The sequence below is a fragment of the Bombus vosnesenskii genome, unplaced genomic scaffold (genome assembly GCF_011952255.1).
Source record: "Bombus vosnesenskii isolate JDL3184/JDL3185 unplaced genomic scaffold, Bvos_JDL3184-5_v1.1 scf7180000013316, whole genome shotgun sequence".
NCBI classification, from domain to species: Eukaryota; Metazoa; Arthropoda; class Insecta; order Hymenoptera; family Apidae; genus Bombus; species Bombus vosnesenskii.
This window is the reverse complement of record NW_022882962.1, coordinates 457,059-481,847: the sequence shown is the minus strand read 5'-3', so window position 1 is coordinate 481,847 and position 24,789 is coordinate 457,059. Positions and strand designations below refer to the sequence as shown.

Below are 24,789 nucleotides of genomic sequence, written 5' to 3'. Positions count from 1 at the left end.
TGTGAAAATTACTGGAAGATATTCTAGGAACTTGCAAGAGTATTCAAGAATTTTTGAGCACACTTTTTAAAACGCGAGAGAACGTAAACAGAAATCGCACGATCCTAAACGAGCCAGCGTGTAAATGTCAGTAAAGGTAAGGTTTTTGCAGACAGAGGACAATTAGTATACTTTCGATTAATATAATCGATTAGCATGCTGGGATAAACACGATAGTAGAAATAATATAGAAATACTTTTTGTAGCCACTGTAAGTAGCTCTTGGGTACAGTATTGTTCAAAAGTAGACAGCCGCTTGATTACTCTTGGCAAAATGTACTTTACTTGCAATATTGCGTAAATGGACTGTAAAATTTCATAACAGTTAAACGTAAAACGGACAACAGCCTACGTTTTGTAAAATGGTTAATCGAAATTAGGAGATAAAGAATTTCAGATAAGTAAGAGTAAAAAAGAAGAGAAAGACATTTGTGATTCTCTTATCCATTGATAAATTGTTGTTTGAATAATTGCTTCTTGGAACAAAAAATATTTCTTATTTACGTTTCACACGACGAGACGAATGGCAACGAACGAGATGCAAAATGAGAGATGCTTAGCATCGAGGCATCGCGTGTGGGCGATAGATTAGTATGTCTCTTCAGAAAGAAATTACATTACGCTTAACGACGATCGTTATTCTTTCTTAGAATGGTTTTATTTCCTCTTAACAAGGCGATGTCGTCTCTCGTCTTCTACGAAAAAAAAAAAAAAAATTTCATTTTCTCTCTTAGTTTTCATTACACGATACGCCATCGCACGATAAATCATATTCCTTTATTCACGGTTGTGGAAATTTAATTCAGACTGATTCGTAGAAACAAACGTGTGTTTTCCATTGGAACAAGACCCTAAATTCCGTTAGAACCTTGCAGAAATTTAAGAACTTTGCGATCTTGCGTTTGGCGAGGTCGGATCGACGTTCAACCGAAGCTTGACTTCTCTTGACTTCTACGAAAACGATAACACGCAGATTTCCAGGATGCTGTTGGAAGAACAAAATGCACGAGTATAAACTGAATGCTTTCATTTAGGCTACAGGCTAACTACGTTAATTGGTTACAGCTGTAAACGCGCTGGTATAAGTTATATAGTTTAAGCGATTTAGTAGATACCTGATCTCACGTTTCCCTGTTTCCAGCGAAATTTTAGCATTGTAAGCGGAATGCGGATGTTTGTGCGTTTGAGAGAAATGTGCATGTGCAAAAACGTCCGGGCTGTACACTCTTGTTCACGAGTATCGAAAAATATGCCGATCGTTAAAATTGTTCGCTTCCTGCAAAATAATCAAAATAATTGGAAATCAATCGGAGTTAAAATTAAAAATTAAAGTAAAATAAAAAGAGAATCAAGATATAATTAATAAAAGAATATCGTACAAAGATCGTACGAAGGAATTTAAATAAAAGTTGTGTACAATTTTCCAATGTCGTGTCCGCGAGAAAATTCCCATTATATTAGGTTTTCCCAGAAGTTTCTTTCGTTTTATAAGAAAGTGATAAATGCACAGGATTTTTTGTTTTACATTATGTATTACAATTTTGTTCTATTAGTAGAAAACGGATCATAGAAAATTCAATAAAATAATATAAAAGAAAAAATGTTGCGCATCTATTATTTTTTTATAATACAGACAGAGACTTTTGGAACAACCTAATATGTTTCTTATTAACATCCTTGGGAATGAAGTAGAGGATAATGGAAAAATGGAAATCGATAAAAAGTATTTATTATTATATCGAGATTAATCAGTTCTTTTTTTTTTTTTTTTTTTTTTTAGAAAAGCTTGTTTCTTTGTACAATTTATTGGTAGTGTATTGCTATAACAATTTTTCTAAAATTTACAATTTAAATTACATCGGTTCGTTGAACGATCGAGTAATAACTTAGCAGTGTTTTAAATTTCATTCTCGTAGATTTATGAGAATTATGAGCATCGTATTCTTAAGAACATCCCCTTTTTATATTATCAATTGTTCTTTGATTTATCGACAGTGGAACGAGAACATCGTTATTATTTTCTTATTTCTGAGCTTCGTATTATCGATATCGTCGTAATTTTATTGACTTATTAATCAATATTTATCGTAATATTATTATGAAACGCATAACGAATGAAACTCCATGTACACATTTACAAAATGAGAACAGCATTTTCATTGGCGATGCGATAAAATCTTGCGTATCGTGTTGTGGTGTAATATTACAGTGTATGTTACAAGGTATGTATAAACGCGTTAATGGAACCAATTATTCTGATCGGCGACTAAAATGATTCACGATCGAGTGTTATTTCTGCAATGTCAGGACGGATACATGATAATTGTTAATGTAATTTGTAATACTAAGGCTAGAAACAGATCGATCCCTCTTATCGTCAGGTCGTTCGCAGCACCGGTACCGATATTGCAAAACGATTGCTCGCAGCAAGTGGTGCAAGCGGAGAGTTTCGTTCGTTCACCGACCACTATACATCCGGAGTCGCATTTGTTAGTACACTTTCTCTCCACCGACCAAGTTTGTGGACTGGACGTTGAATCTTCCGTGCTGGTAGTGTAAGAAAATCGCTTTACCTGAAGAGAGAGAAGCAAACGTGAAAGGAATATTTGCGGATTTTAAACTTTCACAGTGTTCGTTGTACGACATGTCATAGCAGATCGCAACTTGATACTTGATCGCGCGAAAAGAGAAGAAAGAGAACTAAAAAGAAAAGACGAGAAAGAATTGTACGTGTGCGTAAATACTAAAATTAATCCGAATATTTGCAACAATTGCTTGTTATACTCCGTATGACATTTCACATTGGAACTTGTAACGAACACGAGCGAGTGTGAACGTAACGTATTTTTAGTCAAGGGAATATCAATTTTCAAACGCAAGAAATGTCACGGTAATATTTTCCGGATTATCTCGTATCATTTCCAGAGAATACGACTCGTTCAATGTTTATTCGGTCGACTAATAGCGATTACAGGTTTCGTCAAATTTTTACCGTGTATGTGCAAACTGTACGATTACACCATATCCAATATCATCGTTGATTATCAATAAATAAGAAGAACAAATAAAAAATTGCATTTGTATATTCTCTCAAATGTGTACACCATGTACATATATGTTTCTACGAAGCGGAAACAATTTCAATAAAGAACGCGATTATTATGAAACTGAATCAATCGACTATATTGAACATTTCCAAACACTAAAATTGCGTTACGTACGAAATGAAACTGTGGCTCTATCTTGAACGGTCTTCTCTCGCTCTCGCGTTCACGATAACTAATATCGCTTCTAGCTAGTAGCTGTTTGCTACGTTCTGTTTGCTTTAAAAGCACGCGACCCAAGCAAAATATCAAACATCTGTTGAAACACGTGCGCGCCCTGTGTATAATCAACAAGCGTTTGAATCGCTGTTGTCATTTGTCATTACCATACAGGTCCTTTTGTCACCAGTGCACTTCTGCCCGAAAGTGCTGAAGTTTCCGGTCAGATTGGCGCATCTCTCTCCATCTTCCATCGTATCACACTGATGACACCATAAATCGTTTATTCGTTCCGATGCCGCCTGAGTTCGATGTTGCGTAGTTGACAGTTGCCCTGATCATCGAACACAATCAACCGACAAATACGTGTTAATTAATAGAAATCGTGATTTATCCTAGATTTCTAAAGATTATTAAAATCCAGCTAGTAATCGGACGTAAGACGTTGGGCAAATCGTCGTCTTCTGTTTTGTCTTTTATTTTTTAGAAATTTCTTACTCTTTGTCGATGTTAATGTTTCGTTAATTCTTCTACTTTTTCCTTTTTTTCTTTTTTCAAACAAACGTGTCAGATTTTTGTACATTTTTGTAAAAGTAAATGGATGTTGGTCTTGACATTTAACAGATACATCGGCAATATGCGCGAGATGAAATTTAGTCGCGTTCGTTGACGAGGTCGCTAGAAAGATAGCGGAAAGGGATATCGTCGAGGAAATCGTCTAATAAGGCGAAACATCGGTTTAGGTTTCTTATTTACAACGGAATTCTTCGGACGTTTAGCTTTTTCCTGCCTATGTAAATTCCTTTTTCGGTCGAATAGCGTTTCTAACGATATTTTGCCAAATTTTTCTGCTGTCCTTGTGATACGACCCACGGTAACACTTGGCAAGCAAAATATCGTAAACGTATCTGGAAATTACGAAAAATTTATTTCAATTTATTTCAATTAAACGTATTCCGAGAGCATTCGACGATTTCGGCTTAAGGCGTTATTAATGCTTATCCGGACTACCTTTGACAGGTAATCAACGAAATCATACACAGGTACTTAACAATACCTATACGGTTATAGAAGATATTTCCAAGTTCGGAAAAACGCTTGCACGCACGCTTGACCAATCGTACCAATCCTCTGGACTTTCAGCTTCTTAACAGATTGGATCATCTCCGAAGACTTAAACAGACGGTATACGACTACGTTTGCATCTATACGACGATTGGATCTACGCAAGACTACAGATTCGATATGCACAAAATATTCTATGTGTATTTCACGAAGTTAAAAATTCTACGTATATTGCGCTGTTTTATTTCACATCTGGTTCCAATAGAATAAAGTGGATTAAACGTAATTCAATAAAATAATTTAAAACAAAAAGTGTTGTGCATCTATTATTTCCTTATAGGACGAAAGACACTTTCGGGACGATCTGATGTTAAAAATTCTCCGTGAGAATCGATTGTAATATTCTTGCTGTTAAAAAAAAAAAAGACAAATAGATGTATTTAGTACGAATTATTTGTTTTATACGTAGAGAAGTAAAATATGTATGCGATAGTTTGTAATAATTCGTAGAAATATAGGCAAGACTGTAAATAAAAAAGGCAGACTCGAAATGCTAATTCATCGCGAAGCTTATGACGAAAGAAAAGTCGATTGAATGTACCGTGTACAATGATCGTTGTTTACACGATTCGTAACACAAATGGCTAAGACGTACGAGCGAAGACTTCAACAGGTGCACTTTCCTCTGTATCCAGTCTATATGTAGAGGAACATCTTCGCTATAAATAGACGAAACATCGTTCCTTCAGACATCTAGTGAAAACTCTCTCAACGAAACACGCTCCTAAAACGCAACTTGCTCGTAAAACAAGCAGGGCCATGTAACTGAAAGAAACCTCGAGAAAGAAAGAAAGAAAGAAAGAGAAACTTCCATCTTCCATTACAGAAACAATCTTTGTTGAAAGAAGAATTCCTCAAATTAAAAATTCTCAAAGACGAAATACCGCCGTTGTTTATCCTGACAAATTATCTTCCGTCTTGACCAGTTACCTACTTTCGACGAGTATACTCGTCACCCGTGAAAAGCACTTGCAATTTTGCTGTTTAAACTGCAATTTTAGTGAAAACTAAAACATATTCGTAAATTTGAAGACGTTTCTACTATTTGGAAGCCAGGACTAGGTAAAACGAACGGACGAACAAATCTAAATAATTATTATGGAAAAACCATAATACAGCGTGAACGAAGTAGCTGTTCTATCCTTTCTAACGCATTTTAGTCGCGTTAGTCGCAACGGCTAACTAACTGGTCAACACACTGTCGAGACGATCAACTTTGGTATTCCGATCGTATCGACGTGAAAATCAGCGTGACGAACGAGGCGTAACGATCGACGTTTTCTTCTCTGGCAAACACCGAAGATGGGCAACGCGTATCGGCGAATTTCACAGAAATATAATTTGACTGGTGGCGAAACGTGTGAGAAACGCGTCGAATTAAAGAGGCGAAGGTTCGAGCGGCCAGACAAAGCGAGTAAAATGCGAGGCTTACCATTGACGCTTGCGACGATGGAGATGGACGCGACGATCAGGAAGCACGTGACAGCGGCACATGTATCGGCCATGTTGATAACGTACAGCGCGTCAGATTCGAAAATAAATTCGGCTGTTTAAATCGCGATCGGCTGATGTTCCTGGCGCATTGATCGCATCCTGGTGTATCGCCGCGAGCGCGTTGCAACGCGAAACGAGTGGATTTGGGCACAATAGACAGCCATATTGAGAATAGCCGGAGTCTGCGCTGGATGGGTGGTACGCACAGCTGCTCTAGAAACCTCGAAGCCCAAGGAAAATCAATATCCATGACAGCCGGAAGGTCCTGTTCGTTCAGCGGGAACCTTTGACGTCAAAGTTTCTGCGCATCCGCGTCACATCCAGGAAAAAGAAAATTCACCGTCACTGAATCAATGATTTGTCGACATCGCAACTAAAATTCGACTTACAATGGCTCGACAGCGAAAATAGTCCGACACTCGCCGTAAAAACATCTTTCGTTTCGTGCGTTCTTTGGAACGAAATAACTCGTCTCGAACCGTGGACCGAACGATTCGAATTTTGCTCGACGAGTTAGAAGAAATCTTCGAAATGTGTTGTTCGAATGTTCGTTACAGGTGCAGCTAAAAAAAGTTGTAAAAAGCTACCTTTACTTTCTTCCTCGCGATTCCGACTAATTGTACTTCTTTCGATATTTCTTTACGCGTCACCTATTGTTGATCTTCCCAATTCTTCTAACTCGTCGAAAAAAAAAGAAGAAGGAAACAGATTGACCCAATTTTTAAGAAGTTATTCTGTTTTAAAGAACGCACAAACGCCTCCTATACACTCGCGGTGTGTCCGTTACGCGAGACTTTCGGAATTTTGTTCGTTTTGTAACGAGACACGACTATTCTGATCGCATTGGTAGAATTTGAAATCACTCTGAAAGTGCATATGTAGAAGATAGAAGATAGTCGTTGCGAATATTTGGCCAAAAAAGATAGTACATAGTATGGATAGGTATCTTAAGCGTACGATAAATATCAAAAATTGTCCCATTGAATATCGAGACGTATCGGTACAGCGAATAATTGACTGTTTAATTAATTTCGTGAAATTAATTTCCTCCACGAGGTACGCCATAAAGAGCCCCATCTTCAACATGTTATAGACGTTAAAGACTGTTCCATTGAACATTGAGACGCATCGATGCGATGGATAATCGACTGTTTAATTACTCGCGCTAAATATCTTGTAACTTGTACGCGCGTTTTCAGATTTCTTTCCCATGCAAATATAATATAAAATACAATGTAATACGTAATATAAAATTTACCAATTTATTTACCGATGATGTGTATCGACGATCTTGAATGAAATTTCAAGATATTTCGTACAACACACACATACACGCGCGATATATTCGCAAAGAAGCGCGTATCAGCGTTGGAATAATTTCGCGAGCAACAGTATACGGTAAATGTAATTTGCAAACGACCTCTTTATCAAATATCGATAAACGCGATCGATATGGGAGGGATCGGTCCTTATGCTGACCAAATATTCCGTCATCATTCAAACACCCATCGAAACTAATCCCAGTACATACCGTTCGAATAATCGAGTAACTTCGTTTTCATGTACGGTACAGTGTACTTACTTGGTTGCCACGATATCTCAACGATTATTACTACAGATACTAAGGTATCGCAACAGTTGCAAAAATCTTTTATAAATAAAATACACGTGGCTCACGAAGCTGTTTCAACGTTGCTGGAAACTTTTTGCGTATATGATATACGAAGAATTTTGAAATGACCATTGCAGCACTGTAGCGAGACACGCCTAACGTGATCGTATCGGTGAAATTTCAAACGGATTTGAAAGTGTACATAGAAGTTATCAGGGTATTTATCAGGGACACGTACTTTCCAAAAATCATCAAACTATTCGAACAGCCAATTATTATTTAGTATGTTAATAAGCCACGATGTAATAGCCTTAAAGAGTTAGAAGGAAGAAATTTTCGGAAAATGGAACAATTTGACTTTCAAATGGCTTGTACGTGATGTAATCGTCTGTTTGATGAACTTTTAATTGCTATCGCAGATAGGGTGATAAAATACTGCGAATGTTACAGACATTGTCGTGATTTTCCTATAAAGTAACACGCGACGCGTAGTCTGTTTGACGTTCGGTTTGCTTGGCTCTTGTAACTCGGTTTCGATAAAATTGTACAAAATGCACGTGGCACGAAACGCTGCTGATAATATGCGATAGTTTTCTATCGAGGTTCTTCTCTCTTTTTTTTTCTTTTTAATCATATTCTCAAAAATATGAATTTGCATCAAAATCAACAGTTCAATTAGAATATTTTTCCTAATATTCGATATGAAATATTCGATAAAGGAGATACAAATTACGACGATGGGAGGTCTCGCAAGATATTTGTATCCGTGAAATTGCAACTGTCGCGTCGATAAATATCTATGTCGATTAAATTTTTCATACGCTTCGGATTCTCGTCGGAAAACCAGTAATAACGTATTTCTATTTCGTAATATATTTCTGATATACAGAGAATGCCCTCAAAAAAATATACACCCACTTTAATTAAATGGTATGGTGAACTTGCCGCATCGTATTATTACAATTTTTATACAAATCTTCCTTTCGTTCGACTTTCTATACATTTCGGATGTATTTATTTCTTTTAATTCTATTAATGGATCGATAGATATTTACTCCTATAAATAGATTCTTCGAATATTTATACATTCCATATCTTTTTAACCACTACGTCACGTGATTTTTTCGGTAGAAATAACTGCGTAAAATGACATTTTCTCTGTACGGTGAATTTTGTACGATCGAAGCCCCTTTTTCGAGCGGCACGGGTGCCTCGGCATGAGAAAGTGCCTCTCCATTACCGTTTTAGCTGGCTGTTTCCATTTGTATAAAATCGTCGTTATTATCGTCTTTATCGCAACGAAACCATCCCATTACATCGGTGTATTTAAGGTTTCCCTACAGTTACCCCATCATTCGACGAATCCACGCGCTTTAGATAATTCTCAATATCGCGTTTCCATCTTCTAGCATCTGCGACCGTAGCTTTTCCAACGTCACGTACTCTCGATGAACTCTATCGCCGATTCTTACACCACCTTCCACGTTTTTAATTAAATTGTATTTCCTTTCTATGAACGACTGGAACGCTGTTAGTTTCATAGCAAATTCTTATTCGTCGGAATTCTATTCTATCGAACAGAGGAAAGAACGTGTAGATTTTTGAAAAAACAAAAAAACGCATCCGTCACTGAGAAATGTTAGGTTCGGCTGATAAAACGTACAGACACCAGAGTATTCGTCGATATTCGTCGGAGCAGTCGAATATCGACGATTCTACGATCTCCGTTTATTCTACTTGAAACGCGGTTCGCTAAAATTCAAACTAATCGTCCAGCCAGCGGTTCCATGTTGTTCAAACTGAACAGATCGCCAGCGATATGGAAGATGAAGATAATTTCCAATTGTTCGTAACATCCGACGACCATTCGACTTAAAAGATGGTTCTCGAGGTCGCGGCAAGCGAGTTACGCAGGCAATTTGTCAGCTGTTGAACGAGAGAGCTGGCTGGTTGTACTGCGTTGAAGCAGCGCGATTCGAAGAACGGGAGAGACGCGAAAGGGAAGCGTTCGCCGAGAATACGTCCGTTTCGTCTTTCTCGTTAGACGGTGGAAATGAATTGGCGATTTCACCGTGAATACTACAAAGGAAGTTAACGCTGTAACTGGCGCGAGTTTCGCGTGAACCGTAGCCTTTGACGAGGCGAAAGCCGGTTTGTTTGCGCGTCTCGCCGAACAAATCCGATAACTAAAATTGTCTGGCGAAATTGTTTTACACGAGCCGTGTTCTCGGTAACGCTAGCGGCTATTTAATCGAAATTGTCGGCCGCGTTTCTCGTTGGCCGTTCGATCAACCAACGTGTAATTAAAATGATAATCTTAATAGATCCTCATGGACAAAGCTAGCGAGGCTGGCGTTCGGCGAAGCGAGCTAAGCAAATGGCGAATTATATCGCGCGTTATAGCTGGATCGTGGAAATTTGCGAATATTTTTACACGGATAGATTAACCCTGCTGCTGATCCTCTAATTTTTCTCGTCCTATCTCGTCTATTACAAATAACAGATACGTAAAACAACGTAGAAAAATATATAAGTAAATAATATCGCGAATAATTACGAATAATTGCGTTCATTTTCGTTAAAGGTAAATTATATTATATTTACGTGCCAAGGCTAGAATTGAAGTTGCCGCTGATATTGATTTATTCTTGTTAAATTTCAATGTCGGAATAAAAAAGTCCAGCAGTTGGCCGTTGCGACCTCTTTGAAAAGCGCGTACCTAAAAGTGTGTCGCGAAAAGTAAGCTACGACGAATATACTCGTCAAACACGTAGTACGTGTGGCTGTTATAATATAGAATTAAGTTGCTACGAAACGACTGTTTTATTTTTCAATTTTATTACCGACGGGGTTCGTCGTAACGCAGAATACTGACATCACTTCGTGACGAGTATAATCGTGGGAAACAGCCAACTGGTTAAACCAGGACCAGATCACGATAAAGACCGTTTAAAGATGAAATTTGTAGAATGGTCACGGTTAGAGAACGTCGGAACTTCGTATTATTATAACGTTTGCCATCGCTGTGCTCTCGATATTAACCCTTAACTGCTGCTCTGGGGCTCCCAGACGATATAAACATCCGCGTAACTTCGATCTCGAGCAACGCGTGATGTCAAGTGTCTTGGTAATTTTCAATTAAGTCGCCCCTTATGACTGTAACTTATAACTTCCGATCTTTGTTCCGTATAGGAGTAATTGAGAACATACGACTTCCCTTTCACCTTGTTTCATCTTGTTCGTTATGGATGAAAATGCGATTATAGTTACAACTTGAAACGAATCGTTTTTCCTTGATCGCGATACAATGGAAATGTTTACAGCGAACGTTCCCGAGTGCTTCGAATAAAGAAAGAACGATGCAATACGATACTCTTTGACTTATAAATAACTTCCCTTTGAGACCAATCCGGGGATCAATTTTCCGGCTCCGCAGACACAGTGTTACACGTAATACTAGGAATCGCCAAATTTCCAGTCTTTTCTAATATTATTTTTCAATTTGAAATTCAATCTATCGGACGTAGGAATATTTTTACTGCAAACTATTAGAAAAACTCTGCCTTCCATCGTATAATCGACGAGCGTCGCCAGAGTAATGTCCAGACTTTAACTGTAGTAGGTAACATTGTTCTCTAAACACGTACGTAATTTTGTTCACATCGTATAACCGATAACTATTTTCTTTTTATCGTTTCTTTTTATCCGAATGTCTCTTAGCTTTCGCTTTGCCACCGTATATCATTCCTACGCCATGCACCGATGCTATTTTTCTTCTACACTGTGACATTTACTTCTGCGTTTGAACATGTGATCGAGTCACAATGCAAATAGTCTAAGACTGCTGTCGTAATACTCTACGGAATAACTTAAATTATCGTATCGTTCTAACACGTTATAGATTTTATTAAAGAGGAACGTTTACTCGATAGAAGACTCAGATTCTTTGTATCACGAAATAAGACACGGATTTTCCTTGACGCTACTTTACGATACGAATAATTGAATTTCTTCTCTCTCGTACATGGGAAGCTTAAAATCACTATCTATGCTAAGTCTCCTGTCAATTTCGTTACTAAAATAAATGTTACAGATATCGGCAATGATCGTCTGCATTCGACTATACGTTTCTTTGATTAAAAACTTATCGAAGATAATAAAATTCCGACAAGCGAGGTCTTCGATTCTTTAAATTCTACAAAATTTAATGAAACTTCTGACGAGAAATGTACGTGAAAGACTTTGTATACTCGTTAGATCGTTCCTCGAACGAGAAACAGATCGAACTGTTCGCGTTCCGGTGAAACGTAAAGGAAAAAGATTAAATTTCCTAACTTTCCGTCGATAGGATCTTCATCGTCGTCTATGACAGTTGACTTCTCTTAATTAGCGAAGCTTCAAGCTTTCGATATTTCCAAGTTTCAATAATTCTCATTCTCCGTTCGTCTTTCAATGACCGTCGTTAGCGTGAGCGTGTGCCAATAATCAAAGCGAACGATGCTCCTTTGAACCTTCCTTTCGTCTTCCATTCGTCTTCCTTTTCGGAACGGAATAATGGCTAGAGCTACTTTACTCGTTGCGCTGATTTAACGAGTGCGTGTTTATTCTCTCTTTATTCTTCGTCTGCTTCTCCCTTCGCATCTGTTGAACATCGGTTCGATTGTTGAACTCGATCGTGTGATTCTTCCATCAGGAACGACATCCGTGTCCGAATATACATGTTACGGTCGTTCTTTAAAGTTCTTCTAAATTGAAAGTTCCTTAAAACTCTTCTAACTGCAAAATTCTTGTCCCGAAAGAGTCGCGGTGAACGTGGATATCCGACGTTACGCGTTCGTTAACGAGGATCTCTTCTGTCAAATATTACGAAGCAACGATTTTTCTAAAACGTAGAAATATCTTGCGAAATAGCGGATTTTCAAAAATGCAAAAGTCCATGAAACGTTTAGGGAACGTAGAGGATGAAATAAATCTCTATTCGTTTCAGTTTATTCAGCCGTATTCGTGAAAGTAGCAAACTGCACGAACATACGTACATTATTATTATTTCCTGTTTTTTGAGAAAAGCTTTTCTCCTTTTCAAGCATTTGCCTTTTATATTTCTTAGGAAATTGTGTAGCTTAATTGTTGCGATAAAACTTATCGCTTTCTATTTTCCGTTTCTGCACATCCTTTGTAAATTTATCACATTAGCGACGTGAAGTATAAAGGACGGTCGATCGTAAATTGAAATCACAAATTCCCCATCGACCATTTCACAACAGACTGCTGCAGTTGCATGTTTTATAGGGGTGAATAGCCGCAGAGAAATCGATTCCAGTTCTACAAGGGACAAGTGTTATTGCTTTCATTTGAGCGCTCTGCCTAAGTATATTGTTCGTGGATTTACTGCAACTATGTTTGGGATTCTGAATTGCAACCTCCCAAGAGAAAACCTTGAAATGCTCTAAATATCGTATCGACTACTTTCGCGTAACGATATACTTGTTTTATGACAAATACGAAAAGAAAAGAAAAGAAAAGAAAAGAAGAGTAAAATGCGCATCGAGAGTATTTTACCTGGAATACGTATTCAAGGATTATTTGCAGATTTTTCAGACCAAAGATACTTTTGTAAAGTGTACGATCGTTTATCTGGAAAATATTAAAAGTACTTCGTTTCTAGTAGGATTATATAATATCAATATCGTATTTAGGAAGTTGTGAAATTGCAAACTTATTAATAGCAAACATCATATAGATATACAGAGAACGAAATTGCTGATCGATACAGAGGATATTAATTCGTTTAATATCTTGGCGATAGCAGATGATCGCTTTGCAATTAATCAGTACTCTGCAATTTATAATTGGATATAATGCAGTAATTATTTAAATCAATTGTTACGGGTATAAAGATTGATAGCAGGTGTTTATAACTTTTCTGCGATTTTCACATTAAGCATGATGAAGCAGTTGAATGATTAATTGCTTCTCTTTAACATAGCCGTGAGGGAGACGAATTTTTTTTGAAAAAGAAATATTCATCTACCAACTATCGTCGGTAAAATGCCGAGTGTAGGATTAAACTGTTAATTGTGAAAACTACTAGAATTAAATTAACGTTCGTTGGAATTATATTTTCAAAGTCTCATTTTTACGTATACTACCTGAAGTATAATATTTCTCCAAATAGTGAAATATAAAATAAAATGTTACAGTAAAAATTGTTTTATCGTACAAAATTAAATATCTTTGTGTATTTACTATGGTCCGATATAATTATTAAAAAGAAGAGAAAAAGAAGAAGAAACTTGCAATCTTCCGAAAGATGGAGCGTAATGAAATATATTTAGACGTTGAATAACAATTTTTATTTTTATTTCGGAAGATGGAACGAACATGAAATATGCAGCAAATTTTGCAAATATTTCAAAATGAAGGAACTGCGCAAATATAAATATTTGCAAGTTAATTGCACTTAATATGAAACACCTGACGTTAAAAGCTTCCCAAAAAGAGAAACATGCTTTTCTTTTCAATTGCTTTCGAAAAATTAATAAGTTCTTTCTGTGTCGCTTTATAAATTCCTTCAACATCGATATTACGTTTTTTTCCTAATATTAAATTCTGACAATTTCTTACAATTTTTTCAGCTGAAAGTTGTATTAAAATAATTTTGGAAACTGCTGGAAATTGTTGAAATTGCTGCACCAAGAGCATAATTTCTCGGAAAGAAGGACGATGAAAACTCAAATCCTTCCGGGACTGTTTTACTCGTTCTATTAAACAAACATGTTTAATGATAAATAATGCAAAAAGTAATATTTTTTAACTTGCCTTCGTTAAAGACGTTCATTATTTAAGACGACTCTCAGAAAAATTGTATAAGCTATCAAACGTAACGATCAACTGCATTCGATCGACATGCTTTCATTTTTAAGGAAATATTTCATTTCTTATTTGCGTTATTACTTTAATAAACGTTTCTTATACTATTATTGTGCTATGTATAAACCAACGTTTACTTACAGCTTCACGCTTACATACTGTCAATCTTCGAAAGAATTACGAATTTTTATTATACGACAATTAATTATATTAAATATTAATTATACGACATATTAATCGTAGTTATTGTAACATTAAATGATTAGCAAAATTACAAGATTGAAATTAGCACAAGAAAAAAAAGCCTCTTTTACAAATCTACAAGAAGAAGGTTGCTTAAGAACGATTGAAACGTAAAATGAAATTCTAATTAAATAAACGTCGTGTTACCATTTTTCTACTATAGTTTCGAGTAAATTCCGCGTACTAATCGTATTTCTCTACGGCACAATAATAACATTCTGTTAATCAGCCTTTGAAATGTCACCGCAAACGTTCCATGTGCAACGTGACGTATATTCCGTGATAATTTTCTTAAACTATATGAAGTTAACGTTTATAACATTCTATAAAGTAATAAGCAAACTAAATGAATAGCCTTCATCACGCTGTATATCCTGTTTGCATATTTAATATTAATATCAAAGCTTCCAAGCAAAAAGATGTTGTATTTTGCGAGCGTATTTTATTACCGAATGCATAATAATTCATTAACAATCCCCACAATTTATCGTCACAGTACGAAAGTACGTTCAATAATTTACATTCTGTTTTTGAACAGCCTGTCGTAGTTATACTTCGTTTTCACGTGTTTCAAGTAAACATATTATCGATAAATACACCAGTACAAACACTATTATATCAATGCAAACGTTAAAACATTTTCATCATGGTGAAATGTATTTGCTACATCGATTTTAACGAATTCAATTTATGTATGATGAATGTTAAGCAGACATTTACTTTGTTTCGTTAAGTTTTAAGAATGAAATTAATTAAAATTTCCTTCGATCAAGATAGATGTAATTTTAACAGAAAATTCCGTTAAATTTCGATAATTTATTTCTAATGGTTAGCCTTATACCCATAAATAAAAATTAGAAAGCAAACTATCCTATAAAAATTAACAGAACCAAGCTTTCGTTTATCAGTAGATTATTTTCTCCTGTTAATTTTTATCGCGTAATTGTCTCTTCGATTCCCCATTTCTCTACGATTTATTCGCCTCCTGCACAATGTTAACGCAATATTTGTAACAACAGACAGAGATACTTAGCTAGATTCAACGCGATTCTTTTCTTCGCTTTTGTTAAAAAATTATTCACGGACCGCAGCTCCTCCATCGATAAATTTCAATTCTCATTACGTGCACGTACATACAACGTAGCGAGTACGAAGCAATCACAGAATAACGCGATCTTCGATGAGTTGCGATGTTTTAATAAGTTCTGATAATAGATGCATCATTAAATATGTAATTGGAAATGGAAATCGCCAGCATTAAATAATAATGTAATTTGAAAATAAATTGAATTCGATATATTTATATCGAATATATTAAAGACGTTTTAACATCGACGTATTGAACATAATATTCGGATTTATTTCAGCGGACACAGCAGTATGTAAAAGTTACATTAATAAACAAAAAAAAAAAAAGAAAAAAAAGAACGTCACGAGTATCTTTTTTAACTTACAAGATACGTATTATTAAATATGCAAAGAACAATTCTAAACAATTTTGCAGAAATAACATTTCAGTGTATCGTGTATTGTCTGTCGTAAACGAATATCTCTTCGATATAATACTTAATTGATATATTAAATTCGTCGGATACAACTTTTTAATCGCACACGAAGCAAACATGTATTTCTCATTTCGTTGAATTGTTTTCTATATTTAAATTATTCCTGGATAGATAAGAATTATACGAAACTCATGAAATAAGCATGAAAACTCATGAAAGAAGAAGAAAAAAGGGAAGAAACTGGTAGATTTCACTTATCGTTAAACTTATATCCTTAAGCCAAGTTAAACTTAGTTTGCAATCTTCGTGAAATTACGCAATTCAACAAACTGTCGGATGCAAATACAACGTTAACATAGAATCGTAACGATAAAAGTTACATTCGAAGTTACGGTAATCTCTTTTGCTATGACTCGTTATTGTGCAATTGTAACTTATACCATTAACAAATCTGTATTTTCGGATGAGAAACTGCGTTTGTAACTATAATCGTGCATTCCGTGGTACATAAGTAATGTCCACATCGAGGAACGTGTAACGCTTAGTTGATAAATTCGAAAGCACATCGTTCGCGTGTAGTTTACGTGAACTATATTTGAAGTGTGTTAAAATGGCAATTTGTAAATTTTATACGTCATATCGAAGGGATTAAGGATATTAAAGGAGAATACATAAATATTCGAGTCGCGTATATAAGTCTTAATATTACGAGCATAAATCTCCGAAATCTTCCAAATCTCCGTCGTATCTCAGCCAAATTATTTTCAGTGAAATTATTTTTCATAATCTTAGTACCTTGTTGATCTACGATATATTAAAAGTTCTATACAATAAGTAATAAGTTTTATGCAATAGCTCGTGGTTGATAACACTGCGTTAAATAGAATTTATGGCATCAAAATTTTATCCCATTCTAACAGTTCGTGGAAATAAAAATCAACGGGCTTATGTAACTTCCAGTTGGCGAACAAATTAACGCAAGTTTCCAGCGAATGAAACGCGAATAATGAAATTACAGGAATACCGAGGAACGAACTTTAAAATTCCTCGTATCGATCGAATCGACTGTTATTCATTGAATTTTCCAGGATCGCTGAAATAGGATAAATCTCACGGGCTAAAGAATTTCCAACGATATGAAGGAATTAGGTAACGTTGTCGGAGAAGAGTGCGCGAATATAATACAATACCTTGGGAAAGTTTCTTTTAATAATGTAAATGGAGTGAAAAATATTGCGATAGGAGCGAACGATGGCTGATTCTGCGTGAAAAACCGAGTCGAAAATGTGGAATAAAATTTGCAAAAATTTAAGTATACCAGTTAGATCTTCAAACTCGATTTTATCGATAACGAAATCTCGGATGAAAAAAGATTAATTGTAATAAATTATACCGGGTGTTTCTCCTATCTTTCATTTTTTTCACGTAGAATCATCCTGTTTTTTGATCTATTGGCCAAAATCTATAAAATTCACGTGGCGATCAACGTATTAATGCATTCTGTGAATTAAAAAAAAGATATAGTTTAACGTAGAGTAATCTTTGCTATTGCGATAGCGATGGAAATTTCATTATCGAGATTAATCGTGACTTTGTTGAAAGTCTGATCGGCGCTATAACGAAAGAGTGGTTAGGCGAGGGGAATCACGGCGTGGAATGGAAAAGCGTGCGAAAGTAGTCTCATAATGTAATTAATGATCGAGGAATCGAAATTCTGTCGTATTTTACAGCGAGGATAAGAACTACTCGAGCGACAATCGAATGTCACTTAAGCGTTCTGGAGATGGAATCAATTAGTACCTGAGTGGCGTTAATTCTTGCGCGAAGATCAATTCTCGCGAACTATTCGAAAAATAAGGATTAAAAGGTTTTTACATAGGAAAGCGTAGGATTGAAGCTTAGGATTTAATTTTGACGCGAATAAATGAAAGTTTAAAGATCGAGATTTAATTGAAATAAAAGTAGAATTTTTAAGTTAAAAAACGTCAATAATTCTCAATTTTTGTCGCATATGAGGTATAGATACAAGTCTTTCAAATAATAAAATATTTAACGTTAGTTAAATATTTAACTATAACGCGAAAGTAATATAAATGTAAATGAATATCGAACACTCTGAATTATAACGTCAATTAATATCGCATGCTAATTAATATTTATGAATCATAAGCGAAGCATGATGGAAAATCGAAATTCGATATATATTTTGAAACTTAAAAATAAGATCGATAGAATGAACATGAGCTGGTGTATACTAATTTTTTATTCAATGAAAAATAATAGATACGAATGGTAATAATATTGCTTAATTAATTTTTTAATTAACAGATATTATGTATATTATGTTTACATATATGTACATAAATATAATTTTCAACGAATAATATATATGTTATTAATTTAGTTCTGGACACGAGTATAAAATTTCTCGATATGTCACAAATTTTCCCGAACGTTATTTTTCACATTCAAAATTTGTAGTTGAATACTACGGGTATATATTTCTTATATCCGTTGACAAGTTTAATAAAACTATTTTACGCTATGGATTCGCTTGTTACTTACGGCTTCTTTAAACCAAGCGATTAAGAGATGGAATAAAGCTAAAATTACGTGATATAATATGCGCGTATGCTTCGTGTGCCTGACATTACGAGCATCACGCTACTTACAAAGGAGATTTTACCTTGTATAAATCATACTTTTACTTTAGCAGCATAATAAATTTTATCCGATTACTTGAAAGCTGCTTGTATTCCGAGTTATCATTATAACAACGAATGGTGTTGATAATTCTCTAATTTATTTAAATTTCCGAATTAACATAAAGTGTTACGTAATCACTTTATAAATGTCTTAGAACGTTATAAAAATTATTTTATATCGAATCTTCCCTTAGAGGACGTGGACAGATAAATATGAAACTTCGATGGAACGCATCTAACGATTAAATATCAGATATCTATGAAATTCATCTAAATGATTAAATATCAGATATCTATGGTATTCATCGAACGATTAAATATCGAATAATATGCGCAATATAAAATAACAGTTAGCAACATTTCGATGTTACGGATTAATTGAATTAACTTTTAAATCGAAACACAAACGTGTTAACTACAGTCTGCGGATTAAAGCGATTACAACTTTTTCCTTTTTCTTTTCTTTTTTTTTTTTTTTTGATAGGAAAACTTCTACTAATACTTCTGTGTAAGCCTGTGAGGTAAACTTCGACTTCTAAACTAACTTCGTAAGCTATAGAACTAAAACAGAGTAATCGTAATGTGATACGAATAGTCGGAAGAAATTTAACATTTATTTAAAAACTATATATATTTATTTAAAAACCGCTATATTGCAGAGTCTTTAACTATATTTTTACGAATCTGTATAATTTTTTAGAATTTTAAAAGGAAATATATATATATATATATATATATATATATTTATATATATATATATAGAGAGAGAGAGAGAGAGATGTTACAAGGAAGTGATCTAAAACTTCGTAAATTTGTAGTACATGTTTAATGAGATAAGTAGAAAGTGTCTGATAAGTGTAGATCCTAAAATTAATCCCGTTTATTTGATATGCCGTACCTTTTATTTAACATTTAAATCGAACGTTTAAATCGAACCTTCGATAGAATAGATGGAAGAAACGTGTCCAATAAAATCTCCTCCATCATGTGATTTGATTTCATTGAATTTTTCTTTTATGAATACACATAAAGAGAATTCTACCTATTGTGGACACACGAAAAAATAAATAAATAATGCATGTCGTGCAATACCGGTTACAGAAGGAATAAATAGAGATATATTTATGTATTATCCACAGATGGCAGTTGTACAGTGACTACGAAAAGTATAATAATATGAATATAGATATACCGTACATGTATTAAACTTGGTATTATTTCATGGTACTTTCATACGATTACAAAGATTTGATATTGCGAAAATGAAATATAAAAGCTGATAGGAAAACGGTTCATTGGAAAATATGGACATGCGCAAATATTTTCTCGTACCCGCGGTATATTAAAACAGAAAGTCAAATGGAATATTTTTTATCAATGCGGAAGAATATTTTTCTCTTTTTCTTGCCCAGGCAATTGCATTTCAAATATTATATAACGTTGATTAAAATTTCCTTTTCTCTCGAGTGAGTGCTATAAGGTCAGAAAAGACACAGACCTTTTCTTTGCAACTTGCTGCATATAAAACTGCGCCCTTTTACAGGCAGCCATGTATATTCCAAGCGTGATGAAGGGATTAGATCATCGTATCGTAAATTATGCTTACTTCCAACCGCAAAGGCAGACTTTCCATGTGCTTGTCCCTTTGCTTTGAGGGTCAGCGAACTCTTCGCTCTATATGACAGAGACAGCCTAGAATCCAGGGGGAAATTTGAAAGTCAATCAAGGAAGGAACTGTAAGATGGACAGGGCAAGGTCTCGTAGAAATGCATGAGATTCGTTTCTCGCAAATTACGAGACACGGAAACGTTTAAAGTCATCTACAGACGGAAATCTGTTCAAGACAGTCGCGGTAATGTTTCTACGTTATATTTCATACGTTAAGCCTGCTATTATTTAAATCTGTTCTTTGAAATCGAGTAGAATCGAAGTAGCTGAAGAACTACAGCCGATAAAATTACGTTTAAAACTGAATGAACAATAATTTTTACTTTCGTTACGCTGTTGTTATCGATTATCCATTATTTCTTACGGCAAGAAATGGGAACGTGCTTAATTTACGATAAAAGCGAGAAACGGTACGTGAAATATTTTTCACGATAAATTATTTTCATATTGTTCGAAATAATTTTACGCTTCCGCAATGTAAGTGGCGAATGTAATTGAACAAGAATCATTTTTAATAAATGTAACAGCTATATCGTAAAGTATATTGTGACGTGTTAATTCATAAAGTTACGTAAAATTATTGGAAATCTATGTACGTAGGTATGTTTAAATATTTCATTCATGTTTTTATTCCATTGAATTGCAAGTTATATAAAATCGTTTCATTAATAGTATACAATTAAATAATATAAGAATTGTGAATTAAGAATATTGTTTATTAATGATATAAATAATTAAATTAGTAGTAATATATACTTAACACGTTCTTGTATTTTGTTATTAACGTAGAATTAAATGGTTGAAAAATTACAATTATTTCACTCTTCTTTCAAGATTATTTCAATCTCGATCTCATGTTTTAGAAGGGAAAACTATGATTTTTGTTCTTAAAAAATATCGTTCTCTAATCTGTCTGCATCAGAATCATGATTATCGTAAATACAACTATGATCGTATTATCGAAACAACGTCATCAACGAGTTTCTCAAACTACATAGATGCTATTGAAACAAACTACATACGTACATAGTAAGTTTATATGAATATTAAACATAAGAAACTTCGTTTGACTTGATTTCGTTGAAATCAGCTTGTCGAAGTGCATCATAGAAACAAGTCACGTCGATCAAAGTTGTAGCGCAATATCCACTAGACCGTCATTAAAGTCATCGTTGGTACATTAATAGATGGTATCATACAGTTAAACGACATGTCATAATATTCTTCCATCTAAACCATAATAGTAACAGACTATTTCCTACAGACTAGAGGCATTTCATGGGAAAATCATATAAATTCTTAAATACAATAATGTATAATACACATACGTACATATATGAACCAAGTTTGTAAGCATAATTTATGGACTACGATAAATACGTGAAACATTTTGAATTCTGTATTAGATTCGAAGAAATCTCGGATAAATCAAAAGATATTAAATACTACAAAACTGAGAGCATTATTAAGGATTAAGATATGATTTTTTGAAAGATGTAAATATAATTTATCGATAGTTTCAAAGACGAAGGTCAAAGAAATCTAATTACTTTGTTAATTACTTTGTTGCTTCGTTATAAAACTAACAATTATCTTTTATCTAAAGGATACGTTATAATACAAAGATCCTTAAAATTATTCGATGGAATGATATCCTATTGATATTAACGCTGATTACCTACTTTTTAACCCATCATTTACAGAGAACAGTTTATTTATCGAATCTATAAACTTTTTTGCCCGCATCAGAGCTTTCATCGACGATTTATGACGTACATGGTGCAATAATGCCCAGTGCGATTCTCTTTAATATCCCACGTTGCATACATTCTCGTACCGATTACACAAATTGTTTGAATTCAAGAAACTCGAGATCACTATACCGGTATAAATTTGTTATTTACTTGATCTGAAATATCCTTTCAGGTTTGAAGTGAAGTTGAAATTCTTTCAAATAATCTTTGACTTAAAGATGTTATTTATAGTTTCGCGTTTATCGATATTGATTCCCTAAATTCAACTGATTTTATATGTACACGCTATTTATTTTACGATTTAAGCATTACATGCTAGTTTAAGTATTATTTACATACCAGCTACTTGAAATCCATTTAATTTCATGTAACTTAAGTAATTACAGAACAAGGTTTAACTTTTACGCTAACTAAACTCAAAATGTCCATGAAGCATGATTTGTTTCTGGAAAGTCATTTAACTATTTTAACTAACGAAATGAATAACGAAAACTATCGATTTTCAAAACTTTATAACATAACGGAATCGTTTTACATATTTGCGGAGAAACAACACAACAGTTTTCGTCTATGAATACGAAATAAAAAATCTAAATAAAAATTATATTAATCCTTTCGGTACGAGTTGTTTTTTAACATCGATGGTACGTATACAGCAGTAAAGCATGTGCGTGGCCTGAATACATTTCCGGTCTCTTTATAACGATTGTGAACAAATAATGTAAAAATAACCTTCAAAACTATAACGTATGTTTCAAGATAAAGAAAATAATCACAGACTTCGCTGGATGCATAAGCATTCGTAGACCACATCAATGGAATTTTTTCTGATGAATATGATGTACTTCCCCTGTAGGAAAGTATGAGATGACTTGTTTGTTTATAAGAAATGTTCAAGAGCAGTTATGAAATCATTTATGGATTTCACTACGTTTTACATATTCGAAACTTTCCATCTTTGCATTCCTTTTCTGTCTCTCCTTTCTCATGAATACTCGAATACATGATTTTTTCAAATGTAATGAAAAAAAAATGTTAATTCGTATATTACAAAACTTCACAAAAATAATCGTAAGAATCTGTTCTATTTTTTCCCGTATATTTCCTTGTTTGGAAAAAGGAATAATTTATGACTTGTAATTTATAAAATTACACTAATAATATTAGTCTACTTGTGCAAGATGGCTCCCATACATATATTTGTCATATCAGAAAATATAGACCTAACCAAACAGCAATATTACACATTTACAGGTTAACGTGCGTATATATGTAGTACCTATTTACAAGTATCACAGATTACCTCTCGCAAAAGTGCGTAGGAATGGCACTTCAAATAATGAAAAGTAAGAAAACATATAGACTAAAGTAAAGTTGTAAATCTAAACTACAGTTCAAGTTATACAAGGCATGCAAACCTTCTCTTGAAACGTCAAGCGTGTGCTTCGATATACGATATAAAGAAACATTACCCGCGAGAAAAGCTATATAGTACATACCACACAGATCCCTCGTCGCAATCTTTGTCAATATGCGCAACGAAATCGGCAATTTTCGCGCCGCCACTCAAACACCGTTTCTCCCGTTTTGGGTAATTGAATCAAATCCAGATCATCCATGTTTACAGCGAAGCAACACGTGAGACCGCCAAAAGTGCTTTCCACCCCCTCGCATAACTGACATCGGCCGTCCGTGGATCCAACGGAAGGATTTTGAACGTTGGAGAATGCGTAACGCTGATTGGCTATTGGGCTCGGGGTCGATGGTGGAAGGGGACGCCGGGTCGCGACGAGCCTCGCAGTACCGCTTCGACTGTGAACGCGGTAGGAACTGGATCGTTTATATTACAAAGCTCCTTTATCGTTCGGAACGATTACATTCGAATGTTTTTTCAAGCGCTAACGACGTAATCGACGTTTGGTAAGCGATTAGTAACCGCGAATCCGTGTCGATTCGTGGATGATTCTCGAGCTATTTCGTGCGTGTACGTGACATTAAGTGGCACGTAAACAGGTGCACCTATTCGCGTAGCGCAAGAAACGAATCACGGAGGTCGTTGCACGTAATATCCACCGACAGACGGGACAATTCGGGTGCACGATCTATGTCTATGACTGTGCAGTAGCGGATACTCTTCTCGACCACTTGTCTGTCACCAACCGCCACTATTGTCTCGCGAAGACCGAGCTGTAAATCTTCGTTGCTTATATTGTTTTCTCGGTGAGTCTTAATTTTTTACTTATTCGGTGGTATAATAATACCGTTATTACGAGGTAAAAGTTTTTGGATATGTGATTTCTTGTAACTTTGATTGAAGAGACGCCATCATTATTTTGAATATCCCGCCACTAGCGAGGGAAACATAATACAGAATGATTCTTTCATTTCCTTACATTCGGTTTGGTAATTTTAATCCTTTTCTCCTTTTTAATTGGTAATTAAATTGTGAGGACATATGCTATGGAGCAATTTTTGTTACTTTTAGCATCGTAGCTTTATTTGTTAAGACTG

General features: G+C 34.8%; 1 protein-coding gene and 2 long non-coding RNA genes across 3 annotated transcripts; 2 read left to right on the top strand and 1 right to left on the bottom strand.

The window, feature by feature from the left end:
- Positions 1–1,825: 1,825 nt before the first annotated feature.
- LOC117235343 lies at positions 1,826–6,013 on the bottom strand. The gene is made up of 3 exons (XM_033497253.1): positions 5,860–6,013; positions 3,470–3,636; positions 1,826–2,612 (listed from the first exon to the last, which is right to left on the bottom strand). Exons 1-3 carry the CDS (start codon positions 5,930–5,932, stop codon positions 2,343–2,345), a joined length of 510 nt encoding a protein of 169 aa, XP_033353144.1. The 5' UTR covers positions 5,933–6,013; the 3' UTR covers positions 1,826–2,342.
- Positions 6,014–20,268: 14,255 nt separating this feature from the next.
- On the top strand, positions 20,269–20,624 carry LOC117235565. Its single transcript, XR_004493691.1, has 2 exons — positions 20,269–20,322; positions 20,400–20,624. It is a non-coding gene; the product is annotated as an uncharacterized LOC117235565 (long non-coding RNA).
- Positions 20,625–22,806: 2,182 nt separating this feature from the next.
- LOC117235566 lies at positions 22,807–23,311 on the top strand. Its single transcript, XR_004493692.1, has 2 exons — positions 22,807–22,922; positions 23,038–23,311. It is a non-coding gene; the product is annotated as an uncharacterized LOC117235566 (long non-coding RNA).
- The last annotated feature ends 1,478 nt before the right edge of the window (positions 23,312–24,789 follow it).

Excerpts from the sequence above, each read along its gene's own strand:
- LOC117235343 (XM_033497253.1), bottom strand. The coding sequence starts at position 5,932 with ATGGCCGATACATGTGCCGCTGTCACGTGCTTCCTGATCGTCGCGTCC. Across the intron at positions 3,637-5,859 it reads CATCGTCGCAAGCGTCAATG|GGCAACTGTCAACTACGCAA; the intron begins GTAAGCCTCGCA and ends TTCGATGATCAG. Across the intron at positions 2,613-3,469 it reads GTGACAAAAGGACCTGTATG|GTAAAGCGATTTTCTTACAC; the intron begins GTAATGACAAAT and ends CTCTCTCTTCAG.